This window comes from Macroventuria anomochaeta (genome assembly GCF_010093625.1).
Source record: "Macroventuria anomochaeta strain CBS 525.71 unplaced genomic scaffold BU25scaffold_27, whole genome shotgun sequence".
In the NCBI taxonomy this organism is placed as follows: domain Eukaryota; kingdom Fungi; phylum Ascomycota; class Dothideomycetes; order Pleosporales; family Didymellaceae; genus Macroventuria; species Macroventuria anomochaeta.
Window position 1 is genome coordinate 334715 of NW_022985388.1, and position 25896 is coordinate 360610.

The 25896-nt window shown below is 54.9% G+C and overlaps 11 protein-coding genes and 1 non-coding gene across 12 annotated transcripts; 7 read left to right on the forward strand and 5 right to left on the reverse strand.

Annotated features, from left to right (window-relative positions):
* Positions 1–258: 258 nt before the first annotated feature.
* BU25DRAFT_460624 (uncharacterized protein) lies at positions 259–1113 on the forward strand (the record flags this gene model as incomplete). The annotated part of the gene is made up of 1 exon (XM_033710372.1): positions 259–1113. One exon carries the CDS (start codon positions 259–261, stop codon positions 1111–1113), a length of 855 nt encoding a protein of 284 aa, XP_033559345.1.
* A 93-nt stretch (positions 1114–1206) lies between these two features.
* On the reverse strand, positions 1207–5076 carry BU25DRAFT_397732 (beta and beta-prime subunits of DNA dependent RNA-polymerase). Its single transcript, XM_033704886.1, has 2 exons — positions 4561–5076; positions 1207–4495 (listed from the first exon to the last, which is right to left on the reverse strand). The coding sequence occupies exons 1-2, from the start codon at positions 5038–5040 to the stop codon at positions 1337–1339; spliced, it is 3639 nt and encodes a 1212-aa protein (XP_033559346.1). The 5' UTR covers positions 5041–5076; the 3' UTR covers positions 1207–1336.
* Positions 5077–5910: 834 nt separating this feature from the next.
* Positions 5911–7047, forward strand: BU25DRAFT_412959 (ADP-ribosylation factor). Its single transcript, XM_033706919.1, has 3 exons — positions 5911–6049; positions 6180–6251; positions 6299–7047. Exons 1-3 carry the CDS (start codon positions 5916–5918, stop codon positions 6570–6572), a joined length of 480 nt encoding a protein of 159 aa, XP_033559347.1. The 5' UTR covers positions 5911–5915; the 3' UTR covers positions 6573–7047.
* BU25DRAFT_123746 (uncharacterized protein) lies at positions 6433–7567 on the reverse strand. Its single transcript, XM_033700456.1, has 2 exons — positions 6706–7567; positions 6433–6493 (listed from the first exon to the last, which is right to left on the reverse strand). The coding sequence occupies exon 1, from the start codon at positions 7477–7479 to the stop codon at positions 6907–6909; it is 573 nt and encodes a 190-aa protein (XP_033559348.1). The 5' UTR covers positions 7480–7567; the 3' UTR covers positions 6433–6493; positions 6706–6906.
* Positions 7568–8768: 1201 nt separating this feature from the next.
* BU25DRAFT_423574 (uncharacterized protein) lies at positions 8769–9281 on the forward strand (the record flags this gene model as incomplete). Its single annotated transcript, XM_033708225.1, has 2 exons — positions 8769–8905; positions 8993–9281. 2 exons carry the CDS (start codon positions 8769–8771, stop codon positions 9279–9281), a joined length of 426 nt encoding a protein of 141 aa, XP_033559349.1.
* A 268-nt stretch (positions 9282–9549) lies between these two features.
* On the forward strand, positions 9550–9636 carry BU25DRAFT_t106. The gene has a single exon. It is a non-coding gene; the product is annotated as a tRNA-Ala (tRNA).
* A 434-nt stretch (positions 9637–10070) lies between these two features.
* Positions 10071–11816, reverse strand: BU25DRAFT_346794 (uncharacterized protein; the record flags this gene model as incomplete). Its single annotated transcript, XM_033703117.1, has 4 exons — positions 10071–11412; positions 11462–11536; positions 11589–11618; positions 11764–11816. 4 exons carry the CDS (start codon positions 11814–11816, stop codon positions 10071–10073), a joined length of 1500 nt encoding a protein of 499 aa, XP_033559350.1.
* Positions 11817–12331: 515 nt separating this feature from the next.
* On the forward strand, positions 12332–15534 carry BU25DRAFT_460629 (ARM repeat-containing protein; the record flags this gene model as incomplete). The annotated part of the gene is made up of 8 exons (XM_033710373.1): positions 12332–12562; positions 12612–12779; positions 12834–13554; positions 13602–14146; positions 14196–14579; positions 14632–14750; positions 14798–14877; positions 14930–15534. The coding sequence occupies 8 exons, from the start codon at positions 12332–12334 to the stop codon at positions 15532–15534; spliced, it is 2853 nt and encodes a 950-aa protein (XP_033559351.1).
* Positions 15535–15650: 116 nt separating this feature from the next.
* Positions 15651–16499, reverse strand: BU25DRAFT_346488 (uncharacterized protein; the record flags this gene model as incomplete). The annotated part of the gene is made up of 1 exon (XM_033703101.1): positions 15651–16499. One exon carries the CDS (start codon positions 16497–16499, stop codon positions 15651–15653), a length of 849 nt encoding a protein of 282 aa, XP_033559352.1.
* Positions 16500–16585: 86 nt separating this feature from the next.
* On the forward strand, positions 16586–18595 carry BU25DRAFT_412964 (terpenoid synthase). The gene is made up of 2 exons (XM_033706920.1): positions 16586–17963; positions 18024–18595. Exons 1-2 carry the CDS (start codon positions 17010–17012, stop codon positions 18183–18185), a joined length of 1116 nt encoding a protein of 371 aa, XP_033559353.1. The 5' UTR covers positions 16586–17009; the 3' UTR covers positions 18186–18595.
* On the reverse strand, positions 18566–22702 carry BU25DRAFT_441605 (uncharacterized protein; the record flags this gene model as incomplete). The annotated part of the gene is made up of 4 exons (XM_033709241.1): positions 18566–19220; positions 19281–21015; positions 21296–22233; positions 22277–22702. The coding sequence occupies 4 exons, from the start codon at positions 22700–22702 to the stop codon at positions 18963–18965; spliced, it is 3357 nt and encodes a 1118-aa protein (XP_033559354.1). The 3' UTR covers positions 18566–18962.
* Positions 22703–22888: 186 nt separating this feature from the next.
* On the forward strand, positions 22889–24544 carry BU25DRAFT_441606 (WD40 repeat-like protein; the record flags this gene model as incomplete). The annotated part of the gene is made up of 2 exons (XM_033709242.1): positions 22889–24195; positions 24477–24544. Exons 1-2 carry the CDS (start codon positions 22896–22898, stop codon positions 24542–24544), a joined length of 1368 nt encoding a protein of 455 aa, XP_033559355.1. The 5' UTR covers positions 22889–22895.
* Positions 24545–25896: the final 1352 nt, after the last annotated feature.

Sequence of the window (25896 nt, forward strand, 5' to 3'; positions counted from 1 at the left end):
CTTGGATCGTACTTGTCCTACCTCATGCACCCTACCTTGCTATCCTTAGCGCTTCACAGTTCGTCCGAGGTTCCCTATCGGTGCTGCGTTACCCTCTTCGATATATACAATACTTGCGCGCAGTGAAGAGAGTCGGGGTTGAGTGGACATTAAAGCACCCCGAGCGACACGCTTAAAGACACAGCCGACCACACTCTCCATCGCAGCTCGAAAGACCCCATCTGGACCCGCACACGTCACTCGATCTTGTCCTCCTCGATGCATCAGTCCTACACTACTGCTGCACCTGGGCAGCTCCACGCAACTCTTCCCGGTCCGGACGGCACACACGCATGTCTGACACTCTACGATGTGTGTCCACACACCACTCACTCCATACGCCCTTCCTCGCAATACAAGGATCCGTACCTGCACTGCGACCTACCCTCTCTCCCTCCCGTCTCAAACCCACGAACCATCGAGTACATCGACAACAAAGGCAGATCGATAATCGAAACAACACGGACCTCCCTATCACCCATCCACCACCCCCAAGAAAAAGCCATGGCAGCAAGCTTAGCACCTCTGGTCCTCTCAAGACACTCACCCGTCATGCGACACATCCGCGAGTCTACAGCGGCGCCACCTCTACGTTCGATCCTCAAAGCCCCCTCCAGCATCCTCCCTTCGATGCCAAAGATCTACCTCCTGACCTTCTCCACCGACCGCACGCCAACAACCCGCGCTTTCGCGGCCCTGCTGAACGAGCATCTACCACGCCATATCCCGCTCTTGTACACCATCGACGCAAGAAACTGTCTCGTCCCGCCAAAGCTGATACAAGAAGCGTACTCAGGCGTTTCCACAGTTGTGCAAGACGAAATTCTGCGGGACTCGAGGGCGCGGAAAGAGATAGATCACGCGGTGGATGAATTGATGAGGGTTGTGAAGCATGGAGGAGGCGAGACTAGTATAGCGATATGCTGTACGGCAGGGACGCATCGTAGTGTTGCTATTGCTGAGTTGATTGCGCTGGGGGTTAGGAGGGAAGTTAGGAGGTGTGGGAGTAGGGAGGGGGTGAAGATTGTGGTGAGGCATATCCATCGGGTTAAAGGACCTAAGGATCCGTATTGATCATGAATCGAAAGTGAGGAGCTTGTCTGCGGCGAGAGTGTTCAAGTGTGAGGGCAGAATGTAAGGAAGTGAGGTCTGAACCTTGAATGTGGTAGATGAATTGGTCTACAGAACTCCGCTGATGCTGCTAAAGAGCCCGGGTAACTTTTACATCCAGAACGCCGAGCAATGCCTACACATTTCCCTTCAACATGCCGCCCAAACTTCCAACTCGAACATACTTCTAAGGGGCAACGTTGAACTTGAGTCTAACACCCATACTGGCCAACTCAACATCGAGGTACTTCAACACGCCCGGGACGGCCACCGTGGCAATATCATCACCACCGCTGAACCTCATACCTTGCCCATCCGTCCAAGTATCACTCTTACTCTGATGCCCATCCGCCAGCGTAGCGCACCTCCTACACCTGATCGTCATATTCCTGCCTCCCGCATCCTTCTTGCGCGAGTACTCGCTGACTGTCGGCGCAGTGGATAAGAAGCTGCCACACCCACGACAAATAGCCGCCTTAGTGTAATCCGAGCAATTCATCAGACGATCCTGCAGCAAGAATGCCGTGCCGTGGGCAATAAGCGCGTCGCGTTCCATCTCACCGACACGGATACCACCACCCTTCTTCCTTCCCTTGATAGGCTGGCCCGTGGTCGAGTTAACAGGACCCGTGGTACGGACCTGGTACTTATCATTAACCATGTGACGAAGACGCTGGTAGTATACGACACCGATGTAGATGTCGGCAGCGAGTTCCTGGCCCGTGATGCCGGAGTACATGGGCTCGTTGCCGTAGTAGTTGTAGCCAGCCTTCATGAGCTGGTGGCCGAAGAAGTCGACGGCGGTGTTTTGCTCGTCGAAGCGGAAAGGCGTCGAGTCTTGCGCGATGCCGTGCATGGCGCCTGCTTTGCCGGCGAGGGACTCGACGAACATGCCAATTGTCATACGCGAGGGGAAGGCGTGGGGGTTGATGATGACGTCGGGCTGGATGCCGGATTCGGAGAAGGGCATATCGATTGAGGGCCACTTCTGGGAGCAGACACCTTTCTGTCCGTGGCGAGAGGAGAACTTGTCACCGATGATGGGCGAACGAGGTACGCGGAGCTTGACGCTAATCTTCTGACAAGGTTGGGTCCCATCTTCTGAGCCGATGATGCGGACTTCCTCTACGAAGGCGAGCTCGTCCTCCTTGTACTTGAAGAACTGGGTGTTGGCGTCGCGGTTGATGTAGTCGTCGGTGGCAGCGTCGTACGAAACTGTGTGCCACGCTGCGATAACGTCGCCGTGACGCAGGAGCGTTCCAACACGTGGGAAACCGTCTTCATCTAGTGTGTCCAGGTAAGACGCCTTCTTGAGTCCTTCAGGAGCAAAACCAAAAAGCTTGGAAACCGTCTTCCCAGACCTGTTTCGGCGTCCACCCTCCTCAAGATCACAGATCTTCGTCTTATAGATGGTACCGTGACCGAAGCCACGCTCGTGTGCAGACTTGTTCAGAATCATAGCGTCGTCCATGTCGTAACCAGTATAGGAAATGACTGCCACAACGGCGTTGGTGCCGTTCGGGAAATTGTCAAACCCGTACTCGTTGTGGAGGGGTGGTCGTACAATTGGCGTTTGACCTGTCTGGAGGCGGTACGTCTTGTTGTCTGTTCGGTAACGCAGAGCGGTTCCGGGTGTTCCCATCGATTGCTTACCCATCTGGCATTGGTACATGTTTCTGGGCGACTGGTTGAAATCGGAGAACGGTGTCATGTTGGCAATAATCGAAAAGATGTTCGTAGGGTCGAACTCAACGTGCGTAGAATCGCCAGACACGATCTCGGGATCGGTGCAAGCAATTGACATGTAAGGCTGTTCGAAGGGTCCAACATAGTCCAGCTTGCCAAGAGGAAGGTACTTGACAGGTCGGTACATGCGTGCGACCTGAGAGAACATGAAGACACCGGGGTATTGGCCACCATTCGAATTAGGAACGTATCCAATCTCAAGCTCCAACGGCACGTCATGCGTCCCTTCGACTTTCCAGTATCGCAATGTGTCTGCGATGACCTTGGCTTGCTTTGGTGAGCAGAAGCCCAAGACACGGCCGTCAAGTTGTACGACGACACTTGACTCAAGTGACGCGGAGGACTTGCTGGATACGCCTAGTTGCGCCACAAGCTTAGGGACGGCCGAAACATCAACGTTCTGTGTAGCCAACTTGCACTTGTGCGCAAAGTGGTTCAGCAGCCCACATGGAGAACCGTCAGGCGTGTGGACCGGACACATGAAGCCCCAGCTTTCCGGTAACAGCTTTCTTACGGTGGTCGTCTTGAGTTGAGCGAAGAAAGCACCTCTGTGCACCATCCTGAAGTGGCTGATGAAACGGTAGAAGTTAATCTTCTCAGCCACAACGACGAAACCGGCCGTCTGCTGCAAGTCAAGACCAGTTGGACTGACGAGATTACCAGTGGAGAGGAAGTACTCCATGGCGCGTCCAACGTCCATGGTTGTCCTCTTGAGCACTCTCGGAACGAACTCTTTCTTAAACTCGGGCGATGTGAACGACTTCCACTCTGATCGACGACCCCAGTCCTGCAGGACCGGTCGAATCGAGTTTAGCCACTCGTCTAATCTTTCCTTGATGACCATTCCGTAAAGCTGACCTCCAAGCAAGATTTCCTGGTTCTGGACGGCATCAGGGTTATCGACCGCGCATTCACCCTCCACCAAGGCGTACAATTTCCGGATCATGAAAAGGATCATCTGGAACTTGTCGGCGTTCTGCGCCGGGGTGACGTTGTAGGCTCCGAGGTGGGGCAGGACGATTCTCCGCAGGAATTCGACACCTGCCTCGTCGTCGCTGGCATCGTCTGGAAGCTGTAGTACGACTTTGAATTTGGATCCCAGGTAGGCCCTTGTCTTGGCCTGCGAGTGTAACCCGTAGACCTTGTACGTTCGGAGAAGCAATTCCACTCTATCCGTGACGAACTGTTTCTCTGCCAGCCCCTTCGAGCCCGATGCGCCGACGATGCCCTCAAAGATGTCCCGGTCGTTCGTTTCCACTAACGCCTTCATGACCATCATGACAGGGACCAGGTATTCAGCCTTCCTCCAGGAAAACCGAAAGTTGACGTTTCCGTCACTCAAGTAATGTAGTGCGTTCGTTTGTGAGGACTGATCGGTGCGTATTGAGCGAATCTGGATACCGTACTGCGTGTAACCAGGGCCACGGTTGGTGAAGGCACCACGTTTGATGGCCATAGGGTAGTTGCGCCTGTTCACCTGCAGCATTCGAATAATCTTCTCGATACCGTTGACGATGAAGTAGCCACCCAGCTCTTCGGTCTCTTCCTTGGCCTTGACGAGCTGATCGGGGCTCATGTTCTCAAGGTGACACCGGTTTGACTGTCACGAGTTAGTCTCCGTGCTGCTGTACGCGTGCGCAATCCGGCAGCTTGGGTGAGTCTCACCCTCAACATGATGGGTACGGTCCCCAGATCGCAGACCTCCTCCTGCCAGTCCTCGTTGTTTACCCTGTACTCGAGGCGAGCACGAAGCTTGCCACGGTATGTGGCATGGCGCTCTCGACATTCCGCAGGGAGAATGTTGCGGTTCTTGAGAGCCACCTTGTTCGACGGCGGCAGGACAGCCTTGTCAAGGAACACATCTTGAATGCGCACAGAAAGTCTGTTCCTGCGCCCAATCTCCTCAGGCTGAGCATATGGGTCGCCGTCGGTGAAACTCTTAATACCGATGTCCTTGATGCCCTCCTCTATCTGACCGCCGGGCGCAAAGATTGTGTTGAACGAGTTGATGTGGGGGTCAACGGCTGCAGCAAGTGTCGGATAGGCGGTCTTGTCCTTGGGCGGGTTCCGGAAGAGGTGCTGGCGGCGTTTTGTGTCGAAATCAGTCGACCACTGTGGCTGCTTTTTTGCGGCAGCAGGAGCCATGGCGGGCGACTCTTTCCAGTGAAGGTCGCGTGGGCGGTCACAGTGTGAAGCTGTGTGGGATGCTTCCAAAGTTCGATCGGCTGCAACTTTTTTGAGCACGGACGCACAATGCAGCCGCGAAAAGGCGCTAGCCCAGAGCTTGCTGCAGCGAAAGTCACCTGGCCGCGGCGAATGTGTGCACAACGACCTCTCCACCTGCGGCCTTTTCTCTAGGGCAGCGCCATCCTCGCTCTTCACCTCGTCACTTTGTAGCCAGCACATATTGCATGTTCATTGCATTGTTGTCAATTCTCTGTTGCTGTTACTCGACACCGGCGTGATCGCCAATCACTACCGAATAGACCCCGCAGCAAGGATTCCCACGCTTTCGCACCAGCATCCATCGTCCATCGCCTGTTCTCGCGGGTAGACGGTCACGACTCGAGGCCACTTCCATCACCAGTGCTCCCACCATGGCGAGCATCTTCCGCCGTATCTATGACTGGCTCCTTCGCCTGTTCTGGTGCGTCTACCTTCTTGCCTTGGGCCTGCACATGCGCAGGCCTCGATGCCTGATGCGCCTCTGATATCTGTCCACTCCTACCAACCTCAGTCTGGAGGGCAAGCAACACGACACTCGAAGATGATCCGAGATGGAAGCTGACTATTTTCACTCTGTAGGGCGACAGAGATGGACATCACCATGATCGGGCTGCAAAATGCTGGCAAGACTTCGTTGCTGAGAGTTCTGGCGGTGAGTGTCTTCCAGATCGGGAGGTGGCCGCGCTACGTCCACGATATCTCAGCGAACATGTCCGACTGACGAGCTGCTGTCTAGGGAGGAGAGTTCACTGTTGAGTGCGTCAATACTCTTTCTATGTTGTGCAAGCAGCAGCATGCCGACTGCGCAGCTCTGCGCGACCATGGGCTCCATCGTCACGGTTGGTCCAAGCGCTAATGGCCATAGCTCCATCCCTACCGTTGGCTTCAACATGAAGCGCGTTCAGAAAGGCCATGTAACCTTGAAGTGGTGAGTGTTTCCCTGTGCCGCCTTGGTCACGCAGGTCTACCTCTTGTGGCACCAAGCCGGTTTGAGCCACTCTTCCGGGATGCGGCATACTACCCTGTCCTGGTTTCCATCTGCTGACCATGAACTACAGTTGGGACCTCGGAGGTCAACCTAGGTTTCGCTCCATGTGGGAAAGATATTGCCGTGGTGTGAATGCCATAGTGTAAGACTCGGTTGCACGTGCTGCAACGCTTCCGCTGATCCGTCCAGGTTCATTGTCGACTCCGCCGACAGGGACGCTCTACCAGTTGCAAGAGAAGAACTGAAGCTGCTTTTGGAGAAGCCAGCTCTGGAAGGCATCCCGCTCCTCGTCCTTGGCAACAAGTCTGACCTGCCTGGCAAGCTCTCGGTTGATGAGCTCATCGATGCGTTGAGCCTCAAAGAAGTCTCGCACCGGGAGGTGAGCTGTTACGGGATCAGCGCCAAAGAAGAGACGAACCTCGACGCTGTCCTCCAGTGGTTGATTGCCCGAGCCAGCAAATAGATTGTGGTATGGCCTTGAGTGGGTGATAACGTGACCGGCGAGGGCTTGCCCACCACGTGCCCAGTGGCGCATTCGGTTCGATGTGGTGCTTTTTCGATTTTCGAGTTTACGACTTCGACGCACCTATACTCACACGAGATTACGGCCGTCAGCTTCTTACGACATGCTTAATGATTCTTACGACGTGACGGAAGACAAGACAAGCAGGTCATACTGCAGGCCAGCGATGGCCATATCGTTTTTCCAAGCTTCAGCATATGTTGTCTTTTTCTTGTCTTTTCTGCGGCGGATGTCGGTTCTCTTGGGACGACGGACGGTCGCCAGTACATCTGATTCAGCATGTAGCATTTTCATTTGTTTCGGTTCGAGCGACAATATAGCGGGCGTGATAAAGAGACGGATGGTTCGGTCCAGATCTGGTTCGAATATGTAGCGGAATAGTTGTTGTATCTTTCAGAGTGCCTTCTATGGGATGTCCAGCATTGGCTTGCATTCCGCATGACAGTGGGTGCATGCCCCTTGCGAATCGTGACTTGCGCGTGCTCGTGACCTCGTGTCGAAATGGAGTCCTCGATGGCAGTCCTCGCTCATACTGTTGCAATCGCGTGCATACAAGGAGTGTCGTGATGTACACAGATCCAAGGTCCGGTATCGTGGAGAGCTGACGAAATCGTTCCTCTCGTGTCGCGGTCGCACAGCAATCGCAGTCGGCCCTTGACCAGGGTATCCGTGTTCGCAGGGAGTCGCAAAACCCAGCTTGACGCGCGCAAAACAAACGAGAAGCACATTGATAAGACAGCAAAGATGCACACAGAGAGGACAAAGAGAGCAGAAAGGGCACGACCAAGAGTAATAGTATTATTTCAGCAGCTTCGCTGGCAGTGGGACCAGCGAGCAACCATGCCATCTACAATTGAACAACTCATCCTGCATTAGCGTATCCAGGAAATTGAGGCTTTGGGCGCTCTCATTGGCTGCTCTGGCATGGGCCAGCTGTGCATCCCTGCCTTTGCGTACGCTGCTGGAATGGTGTTGCGATGGAGTGTTCGTGTGCAAGAATTCGCGAGGAGAGTCAAAGAGGGGGTTAATATGGATGAGGGTTCAGTGGTGATGAAATGGGTGGGGGCAGAGGTACGGCAGAGTGCTTGAGGCGAGGCTGGTGCATCAGCCTTGTGGGCGCTGTGGAGAAAACGGCGCTGCAGTAATTACCACAGTCGAGCTGGGGTTCTGCAGCGTCCAACGATCTGTGCATAGGTTATCATGTCTCGGTGATGGCTAGAAGCATCCAACACCAAAAAATAGTAGTCTTTAGTGTGTTTTGCGCCTGATATGTAGTGCAGTGCCTGCTTTGCAAGACCTTTAGATCAATCCAAGAATGCGTTGTCACACTGTCTCAATGCGACGAGGTTGGACTTGCTCAGCTGTGCAAATGCAGCTTCTAAATTGGCCACTCGAGTGCTTACAGTTCAACTCATGACATTCGCCTCTGTGAATTCCTCGTCAAGACGGTCAGTTTTCACCGGTGCGCCTCGTACGAACACAACACGAACGCTCCAGAACTGGAAACAAAGCTTCAACAGTCATCCACCTGCTTTGATATCTCCACATCTGCAGACCAAGCCACCGCACGCCCTGGAGAACATCAGCAGCCCACCTCGAACCCGTTTCCGCAGCAAATCACAGCGCGCCTGGCATCGTCATTGCCAGTCGCAGCACTCTCCATCAGAACCGAACTAGCTCTTCCGCCAAGTGCACAGCCGCACCGATCTTCGAGAGGCGGGCCTGTTCAAGCATTTAGACTTCGTCATACCCACCTTGGGAGCTCTAACCCGCGGTCCACCAGCTCGCAACATCCTCTCACAGCTGTCCAGACACGTCTAGTTTCGACCGGATAGACGGCCTAGCAAGCACAAAGATGCCTGCTTTAGTTGCTCGGCAATTTTATGATGATGAGTACGTCTCTTGCCAATTGTGGCTTTGTATTTCCTTGAGTTGTCGTTTCTTTATAACCTGGTCGCGCATCCCAGCTTCTGTGTACGGTTGCTAAAGACGTCATTCATCGCACATCTCATACCTTCACCTACCCTGTCTTACCTTCGGCCTTACTTCCTCAACACCGTCAACATGCTTTCCGTATCGACAACAAAATCTCGATTATTGCTGTTAGCAGCTTTATCAACACAAATCACTAACGTCATGGCGCAATCAAGGTGCTACTATGACCGTTATGGTGTACGACGATGCTATCGCCAGTCCGCATGGAACTCCTGGGTGCGATGGGTCGTCCTCGCAGTCGTTGTAGTCGGATTCCTGCTGCTCTTCTTCCTCTGCAGGTAAGTCTACCGTCGCTGAGCTCTCTACCAACTTCCAGAGGAGCTGCGTTTTCAACTCACCATGAATATCCTACTAACACCACACAGCTGCCTAACCGCTCGCCGCAGGCGCAAGGCCGGCCGCACGCCCTTCTACGGCACTGGCTGGGCGGCGCGACCAATGAACGGCAACAACGCACAGCCCTACTACAACAATAACTACCAGAACAACGCACCCGCTCCTCCTTACCCCGCCGCGACAAACAACAATAACAACGGTTACTACGGTCAGCAGAACGGTGTCGAGCTCCAGAGCCCGCAGCCCACGTACGGTGGCAACCAGCAGTACGCTCCGCCTCCGGGCCCACCTCCGGGCAAGGACGGTGTTATCCGATAAGTGTGTTCACACGCTGATACACATTCGATGCGCACGTCTTCAATGATGGATGTGAATGCTGGCTACGACTGATATGGATGGCGTTTCTTACCTGGGCTTTTTATGATTGGAAGGATGGAATACGGATTCGATTACCACGGGATACCTCTTTGTTTAATGTTTTTTTCGCTTGTGCTCTTCTGTAAGCATGAGCTGTATGATCAGTAGTTCATTATCAAAATTATAAACATTACACTCCAGCCAATTTTCATCAAACAACAACAACAACGGGCTCGTGGTTTAGTGGTATAATACTCCCTTAGCATCTCGAAATCTTGCATGGGAGTGGTCCGGGGTTCGATTCCCCGCGAGTCCATATCTTTTTGCCATTGTAACTCTCTTATGGATGTCGTGGTGTTGGTGGCGGTGGCAGTTGAGGGTTTACTGAGTTTTTTTGATAATGTCAAAGCTGGGGAGGGAGCAACCTGAACTTCTTTCCTTGGAAGTCCAGTCTTCTTGTTTGCTGTCTTAATGTTTACGTTTTGCCTTGTCGTGATCCGACAGGCGATCCAGAAGTTTTTGCCCACTTGTAGCCCGTGCGCAGCCTCTTGTTATGGGGAGCATTATTCGAGGGGCATATTGGCGATTCGACGGACTCTGTTGCATGGAAAGCTAGCTGCGACGTACAGATATATTGTAGTCCCCAGGGACTTTATCAGGTAGCAGATAGTCTGCAGATTGGCATTGATGACCTCCCATGAATTCGGGCTTGTATTCGACCTCTCTCACACATGCCCAGATCACCACCCATCAACTACCCTTCACACCCACCGGCGCCGCCCCCAGCAACCCCGCACTCGCCTCATTCTCCAAGCTAATCTTCATATCCAACCAACTATAGAAATTCTCACTCGCGCAAAACGCCGCATACAAACCATCCCTATTCCTGTGTCTCTGGATTGGGCCCTGGTCTCTCAACTTCACACTCGTCCCATATTTACTCAGACTAGCCAGAAACTCGGGTATTGAGAAGGAGGCGTACCGCTGGTGGCCGCCGGGCGAGACGACGTTGCTGGTCGCGAGGTACCGGTTGATGGGCGCGATGAACTGGGCCGTGAGTTCTGCGAAGTGGCGGCGGATGAGCGGGCCAAGGGAGGATGTTTGGCTGTCGAGTTTTAGGGTGCTTTCAATTTGGTTTATCACTGCCGAGTCGGATTTTAAAAACCTCTTCGAAGGTGTGTGTACTTCAATGCCGCCGCCTGGCAGATCGAGAAGCACGTTGCGGCTGGACTTGTGATGAAGCGAGTAGTGCCGCCGTGTAGGTACTGGCCCGTCGAAGTTCTGCAGGTACAAGATGTGTGGACGCGTATCTTGTGTTTTCTCTGCGGCGGCGACGATGCGTTTTAGCAGGAAGGGGTTGGTGATGCCGATTATGAAGGGCCGCGGTGTGCCGCCGTCGATGCCGATGCTGCGGAAGTCGGCCTGCATGGTCATGTAGGGTTTTACGACGCCGGCGTAGGGGACGGGTCTGATGATGTCGAGGAACGAGGAGACAGCTTCGCTGGCGAGTTGGGGGGACTTGGCGACTACGATGACGGATTCGCAGAGAATCAGTTTCTCGTAGAGGACGTAGAGATCCGTGATGCACGGCATGAAGTACATGATGGTGTCCCAGGAACCGACGGGCTCATAGGCGTAGATGGAGGGATGGGATTCCGCTACCAAGGGTGTTGACCCAGCAAGACCCTGCAGCGGAAACGATGGATGTGGTGCGATATCCAGCGTTAGAACGTGTCCTAGAAACGGGAGCTCATGGCGACCTATGGATGGGGGCGACCAGTTATTCATCTGTGCATGGGCTCCTTCCAGGGTGGTCGGGTCACTGATCGCTCCGCTTTCTGTCATTACTTGCAGAATGCGGTTATTGAAGCTAGTGAAGTTGTGATGGGAGATAAGGACCATCGACCTCTGATTGAAGCTCCTCTTCATGGTGTCATCGAACTCCTGGCGGAAGACGCATGATGCGAAGAACAGGTCGGCACTGCCGTGTGGTGAATTCGGTGAGCTCAGCTTGATGTCAGGCGAGTTGTTGGTGACAGTGAAGTTGAAGGCTAGATCCTCAGCCGTCTCAGTGTTCTGCTGTTCTGGAAAGCTACGTGGTGGTTAGCGATGAACAATGCAGAAGTTGAGGAATGGAGTACCTGTTGAAGCATATGGCAGTCAGATCTGCAGTGCTAAAAGCAACAGTTGGTGGATATAAGATCTCGATCTCCGGTCTTCACATGTCAACCTGGATATCGCCTGGCGGACTGACTTAGCCTTACCTACCCTACATCGACGTTGAAGTTGCAAACAATACTGTTGCTGTCAGCAATGAATTCGCTATGCCCATGGTGCTGCTCGATAGAACTACAGATTCTGATACTTGCTACATGCATTTGTCCGACCTTCGCATTTCCAGCTCTTATCTGACAACAGAGACTATGTGGAGACCACTACTTACAATGCTACAGCCCAGTTTCCAAACCCGTCTGGTAAGTTCAAGACGGGTTCCATGAGATGATCTGGCAGAGGTTTCCTGCGAAAGTGCTGGAGCTTGTTCTTGAACTTCTCCATGTCGACCGTGTGAGACACCTGACGGGTGCAGGTGAATGATGGAGCACCGGTAGGGTATAGCGCTTAGCACGTATCGACGAGTGAGCGCGAGGGATAGCTAAGATGGACTTGGCTGCGTATGGATTTGGTCGCTTTTAGGCGTCATGGCGCAAGTTAGGCTCAAGCGTCGCTCCCAAAGATCCAAAAAGTGCGCTCTGAAAAAAGTTGTGTGTGACAGCAGGTGTCCCGCAGCTGTTGTTGGCTTTTAGGTTCCGGCGTTGGCAGGCAGAGATGGCTTTCCAATGGTGCGATGACGCCCCCGCGCATGGCTGGACTGTTGAAGCATGCACGTCGACGCTACAACAACCGCGCCTGCCCACGGCCATTCACAGATCCTGCGCCCATCCGATCCACGCCTCGGACTACAATGAACCCATAGCTGCAACATGTAAAGGCAGCCGCCGCAATCTACCAATATGGACCCCAACATCACCAAAGCGCTTAACGACAAGCTCTATGACAAGCGCAAAAGCGGCGCACTCGAGCTCGAGGGCCTCATTCGAGATGCACTTCAAGCGCAGGACCACGACAGGATAGCCAAGATCGTCCACGAACTCTGCCACCACTATGCATACGCTGTCCACCAGCCCCACGCCCGCAATGGAGGCCTCATCGGTCTTGCCGCGGCTTCGATAGCACTGGGACCTGTGCGTATAGACCTGCACCGACTGCAAAGCGCTGCTCACACGATCACAGGAAGTAGCCCGTTACCTCGAAGAAATCGTCCCTCCTGTTCTCGCCTGTTTCTCTGACTCAGATGCTCGCGTTAGGTACTATGCATGCGAGAGCATGTACAACATTGCAAAGGTTGCAAAGGGCGAGATACTTGTATATTTCAACCAGGTGTTCGATGCTCTGTGCAAGGTCAGGAATAGAGCAATGTGTTTAGACTGTGGAATGCTGACACAGATTGTATAGCTTGCCGCTGACTCGGAATTATCAGTGAAGAATGGAGCTGAGCTACTCGATCGCCTTGTCAAGGACATCGTGTCCGAGTCCGCCGCCTCATACATATCCGTTCTACACCATCCAAACGAGCTGTTAGGCCACCCAGACGAATCCCCCGAACACCCTCCGCACCACCTAGAGACCGCTTTCAACCTCGAACGATTCTTGCCCCTCCTTGAGGAGAGAATCAACGTCATCAACCCATTCACACGCTCGTTCTTAGTTGCTTGGGTCACCTTGCTGGACTCGATACCAGATCTCGAACTTATCGCTCACCTTCCTCGCTTCCTTGGTGGCCTCTTCAAGTTTCTCAGCGACTCGAACACTGATGTATATACCATGACGCAAGTCGCATTGGACAGGTTTCTCAACGAGATCAGAAAGATCGCGAGGATCAAGAAAGGCATCGCTGAGAGTAAGAGGAGTCAAAGCAAAGATGGACGAAGACTTTCCACATCAACAAGTACTCGCAGCGAGGTTGGAGGTGAGAGTGAGGCTACAGGAAGCACGCCGATCGAACACCAAGTTTCAATTGACGAAGGCGATCACGCAAGTGGAGATAGTGAGTCGCTGTCCGGTGATAGTGGGAAATCTGTAAATGGCGACGGCGACTGGATTCCAGGGCAGGATGTGCACGTCGATCATCCAAAGATTCTGGAGATCCTTGCGGGTTTTTTGAGCTCACCGTCAGGTAAGACGCATCTCCCACCATGTCGGCTTTGAAATTGACCATCGTAGACGCGGAAGAAGAGCAAACTAGTATCCTTCTCACAGCTCTGCGCTGGATCAACGCATTCTTCGAGATCTGTCCCGAGGATATTATGCCGTTTGTCCCCAGTCTGCTCTCACACGTGCTGCCACGGATGTCGCACGATGTTGACGACGTCCGCCAAGAGGCCCAGAAGGTCAACGCCTCGTTGATGGACTACATAATGTCACTGTCTGAAGACCGCCAATCGAGTGGCAGCGTAGGCGACAAGATACAACTTCCTCCTTCACTGTCCGAGCTGGGCAAAGAACTCACAGGCACTCAGCGACGTGACTCAAACCTCTCGAACAGACTTCTCAAAGCAGTGATTCGTGACCAGGCGGCAGAAGGCAAAGCGGGCACACAGTCTCCCATCCCAGGAGAAGACCGTGGTCCATCACCACGTCCAGTACCTGAGCTGGACTATCAAGCAGCTGTCAGCGCACTCACCTTGCAGTTCTTGAACGAACACGAAGCCACTCGGGTCGCAGCTATTGCGTGGCTCATTATGCTACACAGGATGGCACCTGGCAGGGTCAGTAAACATTTCAATATTCCAGGCACTTCAGCTGACGATCATCCAGATACTCACAGTCGATGATGGGACTTTCCCCGCTTTACTGAAAACTCTATCTGACCCCTCTGACGCTGTTGTCACCCGTGACTTGCTATTGCTGTCACAGATCTCCATGCACAGTGACGATACGTACTTCACATCTTTCATGGTTAATCTCCTGAAGCTGTTCTGTACAGATCGGAGACTTTTGGAAACCCGAGGCAACCTCATCATCAGGCAGCTGTGCCTTACACTGAGCGCCGAGAAGATCTACCGCACAATGGCGGACTGTATCGTCAAAGACGAGGATGTTGAGTTTGCGAGCATAATGGTTCAGAACCTCAATAACAACCTCATTACAGCACCTGAGCTTGCCGACCTCCGAAGACGATTACGAAACTTGGACAACAAGGTACAAACACTTTCCAAAACCCTCGGCTGCCCACGTGTGCTGACTTCCACAGGATGGACAATCGTTCTTCGTTACACTGTTCAAGGCCTGGTGCCACAATGCAGTAGCAACTTTCTCGCTCTGTCTCCTTGCCCAAGCCTATGAACAAGCGTACCACCTGCTCCAAGTCTTGTACGTTCACCCTGACAAATCTGCACAAACACAACTGACAATCGAAGTGCCGACCTCGAGATGACAGTGAACACTCTCATCCAGATCGATAAGCTGGTGCAATTGCTGGAATCACCAGTGTTCACATGTAAGCCTCCAAGACACCATCGCTACGTGAACCTCAGCTAACCACCACTCAGACCTCCGCATCCAGCTTCTCGAACCGGAGAAGTACCCACACCTGTACAAGTGCATGTACGGGCTTCTTATGCTGCTTCCACAATCATCAGCCTTCGCGGCACTGAAGAACAGGCTGAACAGCGTGTCTGCTATTGGCTACCTGCACATTGCTCCACGCACGTATGTACCCCAATCCAATACCCTAAATCATTTGAGGCAAAAGAGCTCAGAAGTCGGTACTTCCAGCGCACCACAAGGTCCCTCTGCATCCGGATTTGAGCGACCAAATCGACTCAAGGCGAGGGAAGAAGGCAGCGTCAAGTGGGCCGAGCTCCTCGACAGGTTCAAAGCAACGCAGGAGAAGGCGAGGCGCACCCAGCAGCATGCGACAATGGGCGAGGATATCCCAGTCGGCCTCGAGACGGTCGAGGAGAAGGTACAAAAGGGTCCACCAGCAGTGCCACCCAAGAATTCGGGGTTGCGACCAAATTCGCCAGCCGGGGCGATGAGGCCACCAGTCACGCCTGCCGCAGCGAATGCGGCCCAAGGCCACAAGCCTAGGTCGAGTCTGAGCAACCTTGGACGGTTCGCGGGAGGAGTGGCTGGACGGAACAAGAAAAAGTAACGTGGAGATGTACAAACTACCTCTTTGTTTCCCAGCTTGGCGTATCGGGCATACGAAAAGCATTGCGGGAGTTCCTCTTTGGCATAGGCGGCGTTTGCTTGGTGCAATCCAATTCCTCAGCGATGTTTGCCCTTCCTGTACCTCACCCCGTCGTCCACCTTCTCCTTGGATGTAGACAAGACAGCTTCATCCCCACCCTTGCTCTTATCCAGCACCCAGCTCGCAACAATCTCCTTGATCTCCGGTTTCTTCTTCTCCGCCATCTTCGCCTCCTGCACCTTTCTAACATAGCCACTGTACACCACCACCTCAGCGATAGCCACAGCAAGCGAACTGCCCATAGACAGCCCGAGCCTCTTGCCAACCGACCAGTGTCGCGCAGCCACCCACACAAAGACCGCCACGCAGACGATCGATATCAGCACGTTGATGATCAGGATGATCTGCCGGTGCACTTCCTCGTAGGACACGTCGTCCACTTCGTCCACCCCGATGCTGAAGTGCTCGGGCATGCGGTGCCGGGTGCCGGGGAAGCGTTGCGCGAAGGTCTCGCGTGTGGGCGGTGGGTGCAGCATGCGCTCGTAGCTGCGGGCTTCTTCTTCGGCGCGCAGGCGCGCCATGAGCGCCTGGTACTCGGCGGTTTGCTGCGGCTTGGGCGGGGGAGGGGGGGCGTAGATGGTGGTGTTGCGGAGGAGGGCGTTGAGAGTCGGGGGTGTTTCGAGCGCTCCGAGTGTGGAAGTCGGGTCGACGGCTTCATGTTCGTTGCGTGCTAGGCTTGATTTACTGCCCGACTTCGTGGACAGCTGCTTCAAGAGCTTCGAGAGGTCGATCAGTTGGCTGTGCGAGACGGGGTTTCCGGGCTTAGGCTCGGCGAGCGCAGGCTCCGACGGTCTCTGAAGCTTCGAGTATTCTTCGGGCAGTGTCCTTTGCGCTAGTGACAGAGCCCGGACGGTGCCGGGTGTCATTGTGAGGAGCACCATGGTTGCGGCTGTAGAAGTGCATGTGCTCGGTGTTGCACGGGCTATCAGATGTCGGAAGACCGACGCGACAACTTACTCGCGTTGACGGCTTGGCGCCCTCCGTCATGACTTCCTGGAAGACTTCCTGGAAAACTTCCCCCATGCTGATAGCCCGGCCATCTCTTCCGAACAAGCTCCAATTCCTCGGCGACACATCAATTGCACTGGCACCGTCCTTCCCTCATCTACTTCACACCGGAAGATCCAATGATGAGCCGCTCGGGTCGGCTCGCGAGCAGTTTTGCCCAGCGGTCTTACACTTCTTCGACTCCAACGCCACGCCTCTCGATATCGACATGTCCTTGCCATAGCGCCGCCTTCCGCACCCAAGAGCCTCATGTCGCGTCACATCACTCTGCCAGGCGGCGAAATCAGTCATCGTGGGCGGCCGCGGCGCAAGCTGCCAGTGTTGCGCAGCACATCAGGGCCGCGCCGCCACCAGATGCGCCGCTCAAGATGGATCCCTTCCAGACTGTAGCACGCGAGATGAAGTTCCTGACGGGGAACATAAGATCACTACTCGGCTCTGGACACCCTACCCTGGACACGGTCGCCAAGTATTACACGCAAAGCGAGGGCAAATACGTGCGCCCCATGCTCGTCCTGCTCATGAGCAGAGCCACAGCATTGACGCCAAAGATCGCACGTGCAGGATGCGGCAGCAACAGCGTCGACGCCCCCATCACCAGCTCCTCAACACTCAGCGACGACAACCCCGACGCGAGTATATCCCACATCGCACACGACACCGCCTACACCTCCGCCGACTCGGACATCCTCCCCTCGCAGCGCCGCCTCGCCGAGATCACGGAACTCATCCACACCGCCTCCCTCCTCCACGACGACGTTATCGACCACTCGGTCGCCCGGCGCAGCGCGCCCTCGGCAAACATCGAGTTCGGCAACAAAATGGCCGTCTTGGCCGGCGACTTCCTGCTGGGCCGCGCCTCCGTCGCGCTTGCACGCTTGCGGGACCCAGAAGTGACAGAGCTGCTCGCAACTGTCATTGCGAACCTCGTTGAGGGCGAGTTTATGCAGCTCAAGAACACCGCGCGGGACGAGAAGAATCCCGTCTGGACCGAGGACACTGTGACGTACTACCTGCAGAAAACATATCTCAAGTCCGCGTCCCTGATTTCGAAATCGTGCCGTGCTGCTGCTGTGCTGGGTGGGAGCACGCCCGAGGTCGTCGAGGCGAGTTACCAGTACGGAAAGAATCTGGGCATGGCGTTCCAGCTGGTCGACGACATGCTGGATTACACAATAAGCAGTGAGGAGCTGGGGAAGCCGGGTGGTGCGGATTTGGAGCTTGGGCTGGCGACGGCGCCGTTGCTTTTTGCGTGGAAAGACAACAAGACACTAGGAAAGCTTGTGGGTAGGAAGTTTGGGGAGAAGGGGGATGCGCAGAAGGTATGTCAAATTCGTCGACTGGGATTGGTGGAGAGGTGTATGATGCTAATCTCTGTTCAGGCACGTGAAATCGTACTCGCCAGCACCGGTCTTCAGCAGACACGCGTCCTAGCCCAAGACTACGTCGATAAAGCCATCGAAGCCATTTCGCCCTTCCCGGACAGCGACGCCAAGAACGGTCTGATCGAGATGTGCACCAAGGTTCTGCGGAGGAGAAAGTAGAGCACGGTTTGGGTTGTTTTGTGTATAAGTACTGTACCTTTTGCGAGCATAAGACGCACACTGCGCTGCGCCTGGCGCGAAACGAGATGGGAGGCTAGTCATCCGTCCGTTTGTTTGGGATTTGACTGTATATATATTGTATCTACACTACTAGAAGCATGGTGCGTAGAGAAGCAATTCGCATTTCGATCCAACGGCATAGCACCAAGATCCATCACGAGTGGACGCTGTTCGCTACGGGTTCACATGTGGACTATACTTACAACCTGGATCGCCTTGATGGCGGGTTTGAAGGGATTCGTAGTCGAGCGCCTTGCCATTGGGCGATTCGGCCAGATGTTGATCTGATAGATGAGAGGACAACATGCAAAGCACTTGATATCAATGGACATTCTCATCTGTTTGTTCAGCCGTCATCGCGACCTGCTCTAAAGTTCGCCCGCGTTGTGGTGCTCTTGTGAAGAATCTTCTTCTTCTTCGCCAAGTTCGCCAATACCCCCATACATCTCCATCCTCTTTCAAGTGCAATAGCAATAGCAGTAGCGATAGCATATCGTCGAGTACCATGCCACATAGGTATCAAACCCCCCTCCGGCGCTTCCAAATCTCAAGATTCTCAGAATTCCTCTGCAACTCCCGTGTCCGTGCATTACGACGCTCTTCCACCGTTGTAAGAGGTTTCAGTTCAGCTTGCTCCTTCTCAATCTTCATCTTCTTCATCTTACGCTCCAAGTCATCTTGCTCGTTCCTCATCCTCTTGTGGAAGTCGGTGCTCCCCTAAAAGTCCGTCTTCCCGCCCATAACCTTTGCTGCGTTGACCGCCTTCATCTTGTCTACCCAGCCCGCCGCTGGCACAATCTTCCTCACCGTGCGCACCTCGTCGGATGCATAGCCGGGGATACGAATATTGTAGCTGCGCTCGAGAACGTGCTGGATGTCGCGGATGTCGAGTTGTGGGCTGTCGCGGAGTTTGGAGAGTTTGCAGGCGTTGGAGATTACATTGTCGACGAAGTCGTCAGCGAGCTGGAGGACCGCCTGCACATCATTTGTTAGCTTTGCGTAGAATGTGTTGGTCTTATGAATGGGATCTCATACGTCTTCAACCTCCGGCGTGAGCGCCTCCTCACTCCCGCCCGTGACCTGCCTGACCAGCTCGTCCAACTTCCTCTTACTGAGCACGCGATCGCCCTCACCCTCGAGCTGGAACGGCGGCGGCCGGCTAATAACAGGCTGGCCCATAGGTCCCGGCGCACCGTTGGTCGGCCCACTCATAGTCGGGCGCTGCTGCCCCATGTTGACGGGCATGGGAGATGTGACATTCAGATGGCGTGGGATGGGCATTTTGGGGTTGTTGAGCTGCTCGCGCTCGCGGCTGCCAGGCGCGTGGAAGCTGCCGCCTGCACCGGCTTGCATGGGCGTGTTGGTGCGCGCGGGGTCTGTGTAAGAGCGGTTCGCGGCGCTGACGGCGGCTTGGTGGGAGAGGGGGACCGGTGGGCCGTTGGTTGTTGCAGACTGCGGGTGTGGTGAGTTGCTCTGCTGGTGCTGCTGTTGCATGTTCACCTGATGTGGATTGATCTGCGGTCGAGCCTGTCCTTGTTGCGGCAGCTGGTGCAGCTGCTGCTGACCTTGCTGTGGGAACTGTTGCGGCGGCATCGTGAGGGAATGCGGTGCTGGTGGTGGGCGCTGCATTTGATGTTGTTGTTGTTGTTGTTGCTGCTGCTGCTGCTGTTGCGGTTGTTGTGGCTGTTGTGGGAGTTGTGGTGTTGGTCCTTGGTTGTTTTGTTGAGGTGGCTGTTGTTGGTTGTTTTGCTGGTTGAACTGCGGTGGTTGTGTTTGCGTTTGCGGTTGTTGCGGTTGCTGCGGCTGCCCGCCCTCGACCTTTATCTGTGGCTCCTCTTTGATTGCGGGCTGGCCGCTCGGTCCGGACAGTGAAGGCTGCCGCTGAGGCTGTTGGGGCTGCTGTGGCTGCTGCGACTGCTGAGGCGGTGTCTGCTGGGGTTGTTGCGTAGGTTGTGCTCCTTGTCCTTGATTGGCGCGCTCGTCTTTCCACTGCTTCTGCAACCCGCGGAACTTCTCGATCTGAGCCTTCATGCGATAGTACTCTTCCTCAACTTTGTTCTTCGCGTTCGTCAACTCCTGGGGCACCTCTTGTCCGCTCTTCCCCCGCTCTTGTATCTGCGCCTGGATCCTCTTGATGTTCTCGGTGAGGGTCGCCTGTTTTGCTAACATGCTGAGATAACCATTCTTGTACTCCTTAAGTTTGGCTTCGGCTTCAGGCGTGCCTAGCGTGTAGTTGGGCGGTAATGTGAACGGGAATTCGTGAACGTGCTTGATTATAGATGGGTCCACAGACGGGTTCTGCGGCCGCTGTTGACCCTGATTCTGTGGTTGCGATGGCTGCTGTTGTGTCGTGGCAGCATCTCCAGCGTTGCCCTGCCCTTCTTGCTTGATTGGGGCTTGCTGTGCGCCTGCACCAGGCTGGCTGGGCTGTCCTTGTCCGCCCTGCTGTTGCTGCTGCTGGATCTTAGCCCTGTGCGCGCGCTCCCTGGCGATGAACTTCTGTGAAAACTGCTGCAGCGTTGCGCGCGCCTGTGTCTGTTCCGGGCTGCCTGGTGTAGCGTTGTTGAACATGTTCCAGGTGTTGTGCATAAGTAGCCTATACTTCTGCTTCTCGTCGTCGCTCAGACATTGCAGCCTAAGAATGTCGTCGGCCTTGAGCAGCTTCGGGCCCTGTTGCTGTTGCTGTTGCTGGCCAGCACCGGCTGTCTGGGGCTGGGAGCTGCTCATCTTGAGGTCGGTCACGGCTGCGCAGTTGTGGAGGGAGTCGAGTCTATCCTGAGATGTGCAGCTATGTCGCTACGGCTATGCGACGCGTAGTGTATCTTGTGAAGTTTGCCAGTCGCTGTGTGGTGGGGTAGTGTTCTACGAGTGATGATGCATGGACGGTTGACGCTTGAGCGATTGATGCATGGAGACTTGGCGTTCCAGTTCACGTCGCGAACGCACGTGCAGCTGAACTACACCGCATCAACCACAGAGCAGCAATCAAGTGCATGTTTCGCTTGTAACTACGCTATGCAGGATACTCTGTATTCGATCTCCCCTCCAACTCCAATGCCCTCGACATTGCGTTTTTGACCTCCCACTCAAACTCCTTCAGTGCCCTCATCTCGCTACCGCCAAACAGCAGCCCCATCAAGCCGTCGATGACACCAACACTCAACCCTATTGAGCTCAGCAGCATCAATATGAAAGACACATAGTTGTGCGGCGACCACCAGACCCCGATCATGCAGGCAGTCCAGACTGAGAGCTGGAAGAAGAAGTGCCCGATACGCAGCTTGCGCTGTATCCGTTGGCGATCCATGTACTTGACGAGCGTCGCTATGATCTCCTCGTAAGTCTCGATGGGCAGGTACCGATTGACGACGTCTGAAGCGTGCGCAACATGAGGATTGTGTTTCCTCGTCAGTGTACACTCAACTGAGAAGTGATCGCTGAGCGAGCAGTGGAGTGTTGGATGGCGCATGGTCATTCCCACATTCGCCTCCTTGAGCTCCCACTCAGCGGCTTCCTCGCCCGTCTGCGCATCGTGATGCCGTGCGCTGCTGAAGAAGACATAGTCGAGGCGCTTTGCGTTCGGGTCGTCGACGGCCGGGTCTATCTGCACGTTCTCGCCCTTCTTCAGCCGCTTTTTGTGTGCCTCGTTCCATCTCCAAGAGTTGAACGCACTGTCACACGTCGTGCCGTTCGTTGCGACGTTGAACTCGGCATTCGGCATGGGCAGGCCGCGCAGCTGCTCGACCTTATCTTTCGCTGCACCGTGAGACGAGTCGGGGTGGAGGATGCGCCATATATCTCGCACGGGTGCATGTGTCTCGATGATGCGGTGCGCCAGTGACAGTGGCACCATGTTGAAGTCTCCCATACCAATGACCAAGTGTCCGCGCTCGGCAGCTGCACGCATGAGCTTTGCTATCTCCCATGCTTGTGCCGTTCGGTGGCAGATGTACGAATCGTGTGGTTCGGCTTCGTATGGCGCATGGAGCTGTGATTGTCAGTGAGCTCTTACACGGCCATTGCGTACATACATGTGTCGTGAAGACTTCAGCTACGTCCTTGGACGCCGGGCCTATGCGTATGCGCGCACATGCAACACCCTTTCCAACGAACCAATCTCCACGGTAAAAGGCAGCGGGTCGTCCGTTCAGCGGATACCGCACCATGTTGCTCTCTTCGATTGGCCATCGTGACAGTATGGCAAGTCCTCCGCCGAAGCAGCCACTGAAGTAGAACTTCCCATATGGCAGGATGTCTTTGGTCAGCCCGCGGATGGCGTTGTAGTCCTGCTGTGTCCAGCACTCCTGGAGACCAACAATATCTGGTCGAGGATCGGCGGCTGCGATTTGGCGGCCAATCTCAGTCAACCGCTCATTGCGGAGTGTAGCGATATACTTGAGGCCCCAGCAATTGAGTGACAAGACCCGTATGCTCGTAGGCTTTTGGTCTGGAACCATGGCGGAGAATATGCAGGAGAGTGAAATTGATTGGTGTTTGCCATGATGTAGCGTCAGGTACACCGAGGCACGTCACAAGCAGGGGGTCCCTTGTGCCTTCCTTCACCGCCAACGCGCGCTAGTCGGCATAATGCTGGCAGAAACACATGAGCATCGCGTTCGCACTTTCACTGTTCGACACTCGACAAACACCATGGACTCTCCCCCAAAACGCTCGCGCGAAGAAACCGAAGACGAGTACGACGATGCGCCGCCACGCAAACGCTCCAGTTCCCGCTCTCCCCACAATGGCTCCCCCGAGTACAGACTAGCAGAACGGCCTGCGCGCCGGTACAGCAGAGACCGCGACAACTCCGTGGACGACAGCGCCGACGAACGACGCTACTACGAACGCCGAACACCATCCAGGTCACGGTCCCGCTCAAACTCGCGCTCGCGATCTCAAAGCAACACGCCCCCACCCCGCAAACCCACAGCCCTAAACTATACCCCCCACCTCATCCTGCGCGGCCACAAGCGCGCAATATCCTGCCTCAAGTTCTCTCCTAACGGACTATGGATAGCCAGCGGCTCCGCTGACGCCACAATCAAGATATGGTCCTCCTCGAGTGGCGCACTCGAACACACGCTCGAAGGCCACCTCGCCGGCATCAACACCCTAACCTGGTCGCCGGACAGCACAACCCTCGCCTCCGGCTCAGACGACAAGAGCATCCGCCTCTGGGACGCGCAGACAGGGCTCGCGCACCCGACGCCGCTGATCGGACACCACAATTATGTGTACTCCCTCGCCTTCAGTCCCAAGGGGAATATGCTCGTCAGTGGGAGCTACGACGAAGCAGTGTTTCTGTGGGACGTGCGTGCAGCCCGCGTAATGCGCTCTTTACCCGCGCATTCCGATCCGGTGTCTGCAGTCGACTTTGTGCGCGACGGCACGCTGATCGTGTCTTGTTCGCACGATGGGTTGATTAGGGTGTGGGACACGGGTACAGGGCAATGTTTACGCACGCTCGTCCACGAAGACAACGCGCCGGTGACGAGTGTAAAGTTCAGTCCAAACGGTAAATACATACTGGCGCATACACTGGATTCGTGTATACGGCTGTGGGACTATGCGAATGGCAAGGGGAAATGCATCAAGACGTATCAGGGGCACACAAACGCCAAGTATTCGCTATCTGGCGCGTTTGGGGCATACGGCTCGCGCACAGGCTCGAGAGAGACGTACGCTTTCGTAGCGTCAGGCAGCGAAGAAGGAGGCGTTGTGCTATGGGACGTCTCGAGTAAGAACGTACTCCAGCGACTCTCTGGTCACGATGAGGCAGTGCTGGCTGTAGACACGCATCCCAAGGAAGAGCTGCTTGCGAGTGCGGCGCTGGACAGGAGTATACGGATATGGAAAGCCTCTCCTTTGCCAGAAGCGAGGGTGAAACAGGAGACGAGTAACGGGTATGATCCGGATGTGCTCCCACCAAACCCTTTCGCAACAGATAGTCCAGCATTTGGGAGTCCGGCTGTGGGAACGCCTGTGAATAGCAGCCCGGTCAGACACGGTTAGTTGTCGGTTGTTTGTAGATACCCCCCCGCCCCCCAATTTATTCTGTAATGCGGATTGATTGGCTGATTGAGGCACGCATCTTAGCCTAACACGAGCTCGCTGACTCGGATGAAATAGAGTCAACGTAGCCCGTTCATTACTCGTCCCCCATTCCCGAAGCCCAACATATTCACACCCACGCTGTCAATTACTTCCCGCTCCCTATCTCGTGAACAGGTCCTACCTGGTTCGGCGCGTGCGGCACGCTCACCGCATCAACCTCATGCGCCTCATTCGTCGCTTGATACTGACTGACCACCGGCACAGGAGGAGGCATACCGTACGGCTGAGCATACACCGGCGCTGGCGTAGACGGGCTCGAGATCGGAGGCGAAACTGGCGTGGAGGCATACTCGTGCACCGACGCATACGCATTCGGTTTCTCTTCCTGCCCATGTGGAAGGTACGACGGAGTCGTGGATATAGCTGGAGGGCTCTGTGGATCATTGGACGGGCGAAATGGACTCGGTTGGTAACTCTGTGTCTGCGTTGTCCCTTGCTGCTGCTGGTACGTCTGCTGCGGCGGCGGGTACTGCGACTGCGGACGCGTTGCATGCACTGCAGCCATGGCTTGGGTGCTGGCGGCGATCTGGCGCTGTTTCTTTTTCCTCTTCAGGCAGAAGACGATGCCAATTGCGATGCAGAGCAGTACGAACAGGGCGACTATGACGATGCCAATTATGAGGCCGATGGCCATCTTCTTGGCTGTTTTGCGAGTCGTGCCGCCACTGTTTGTGTCTGTGATTGCAGGGTTTGCGGAAACAGTAGGCAGAGACATACTTGTCGTAGCACCGAAGGCATCAGTAGCTCGCTGCAGAATGGTCGAGACACTGCTATCCGAGTTCGCAGCACATCCGTAGTCGAGAACACCGTCGCTGGGATACGACCAAGTGACACAGTATGGGATTGAGGCTTCTGTGCACTTGCGGACGTAGTTGTTGAGCAGGCAGCTGGAGCCGCATCCTGAGGTCTTGTATGCGGAGGCGTCAATGCATGAGGTTGCCCAGTCGCAGTCGATGGTGTTGGTCCCGTCACAGCAACCCGCCATGCCGGCACCTGAGGTGTAGAGCATGCAGGTGCGTGAGCCGGGGCATGTTACTCCAAGGGCTGTGCTGTGTTAGTCTGTAGTTCAATGGAGGCCCCTTCTAAAGAGGTGAGAGAGAGCATACAATATACGCCATCGACCCAACCGCATGTCTCGGGATCGAGGTTCGTTTGTCGTTTCCGAAGCTCCTCGATCGATGGTGGAGTAGTTGGTTTCAGTGAGATGCCGACTAGAGCACGCTCGGCCGTCTGGGTAGGACTACCAAAGGCGATGCCTCGCACTACTGGTAGGGCAGCGACGAGGCAGAGAACCGGTGCTGAGCACTTCATCTTTCAGAGATCCCAACTCCGTTGAAGGGCAATAAAACGATTGAGAGAAGAAGGAGTGGAGAGGACAAAGACTGAAGAGCAGACTGAACAATAACAAGGTAAGTGAGCTGAAATGCAGGTCTAAACTTACCACTCGTTCGCAAGATTACCTTGTCGCATGGCGTTCGAGCTGAATTCGAGATACGGCCATGGTAACACAGCGCGAGCATCCCATTCGAATCAC

Excerpts from the sequence above, each read along its gene's own strand:
- BU25DRAFT_397732 (XM_033704886.1), bottom strand. The coding sequence starts at position 5,040 with ATGGCTCCTGCTGCCGCAAAAAAGCAGCCACAGTGGTCGACTGATTTC. Across the intron at positions 4,496-4,560 it reads CCGTACCCATCATGTTGAGG|TCAAACCGGTGTCACCTTGA; the intron begins GTGAGACTCACC and ends AACTCGTGACAG.
- BU25DRAFT_412959 (XM_033706919.1), top strand. The coding sequence starts at position 5,916 with ATGCCGACTGCGCAGCTCTGCGCGACCATGGGCTCCATCGTCACGGTT. Across the intron at positions 6,050-6,179 it reads GGCCATGTAACCTTGAAGTG|TTGGGACCTCGGAGGTCAAC; the intron begins GTGAGTGTTTCC and ends CATGAACTACAG. Across the intron at positions 6,252-6,298 it reads CGTGGTGTGAATGCCATAGT|GTTCATTGTCGACTCCGCCG; the intron begins GTAAGACTCGGT and ends TGATCCGTCCAG.
- BU25DRAFT_123746 (XM_033700456.1), bottom strand. The coding sequence starts at position 7,479 with ATGGCATGGTTGCTCGCTGGTCCCACTGCCAGCGAAGCTGCTGAAATA.
- BU25DRAFT_412964 (XM_033706920.1), top strand. The coding sequence starts at position 17,010 with ATGGATCCCTTCCAGACTGTAGCACGCGAGATGAAGTTCCTGACGGGG. Across the intron at positions 17,964-18,023 it reads AGAAGGGGGATGCGCAGAAG|GCACGTGAAATCGTACTCGC; the intron begins GTATGTCAAATT and ends ATCTCTGTTCAG.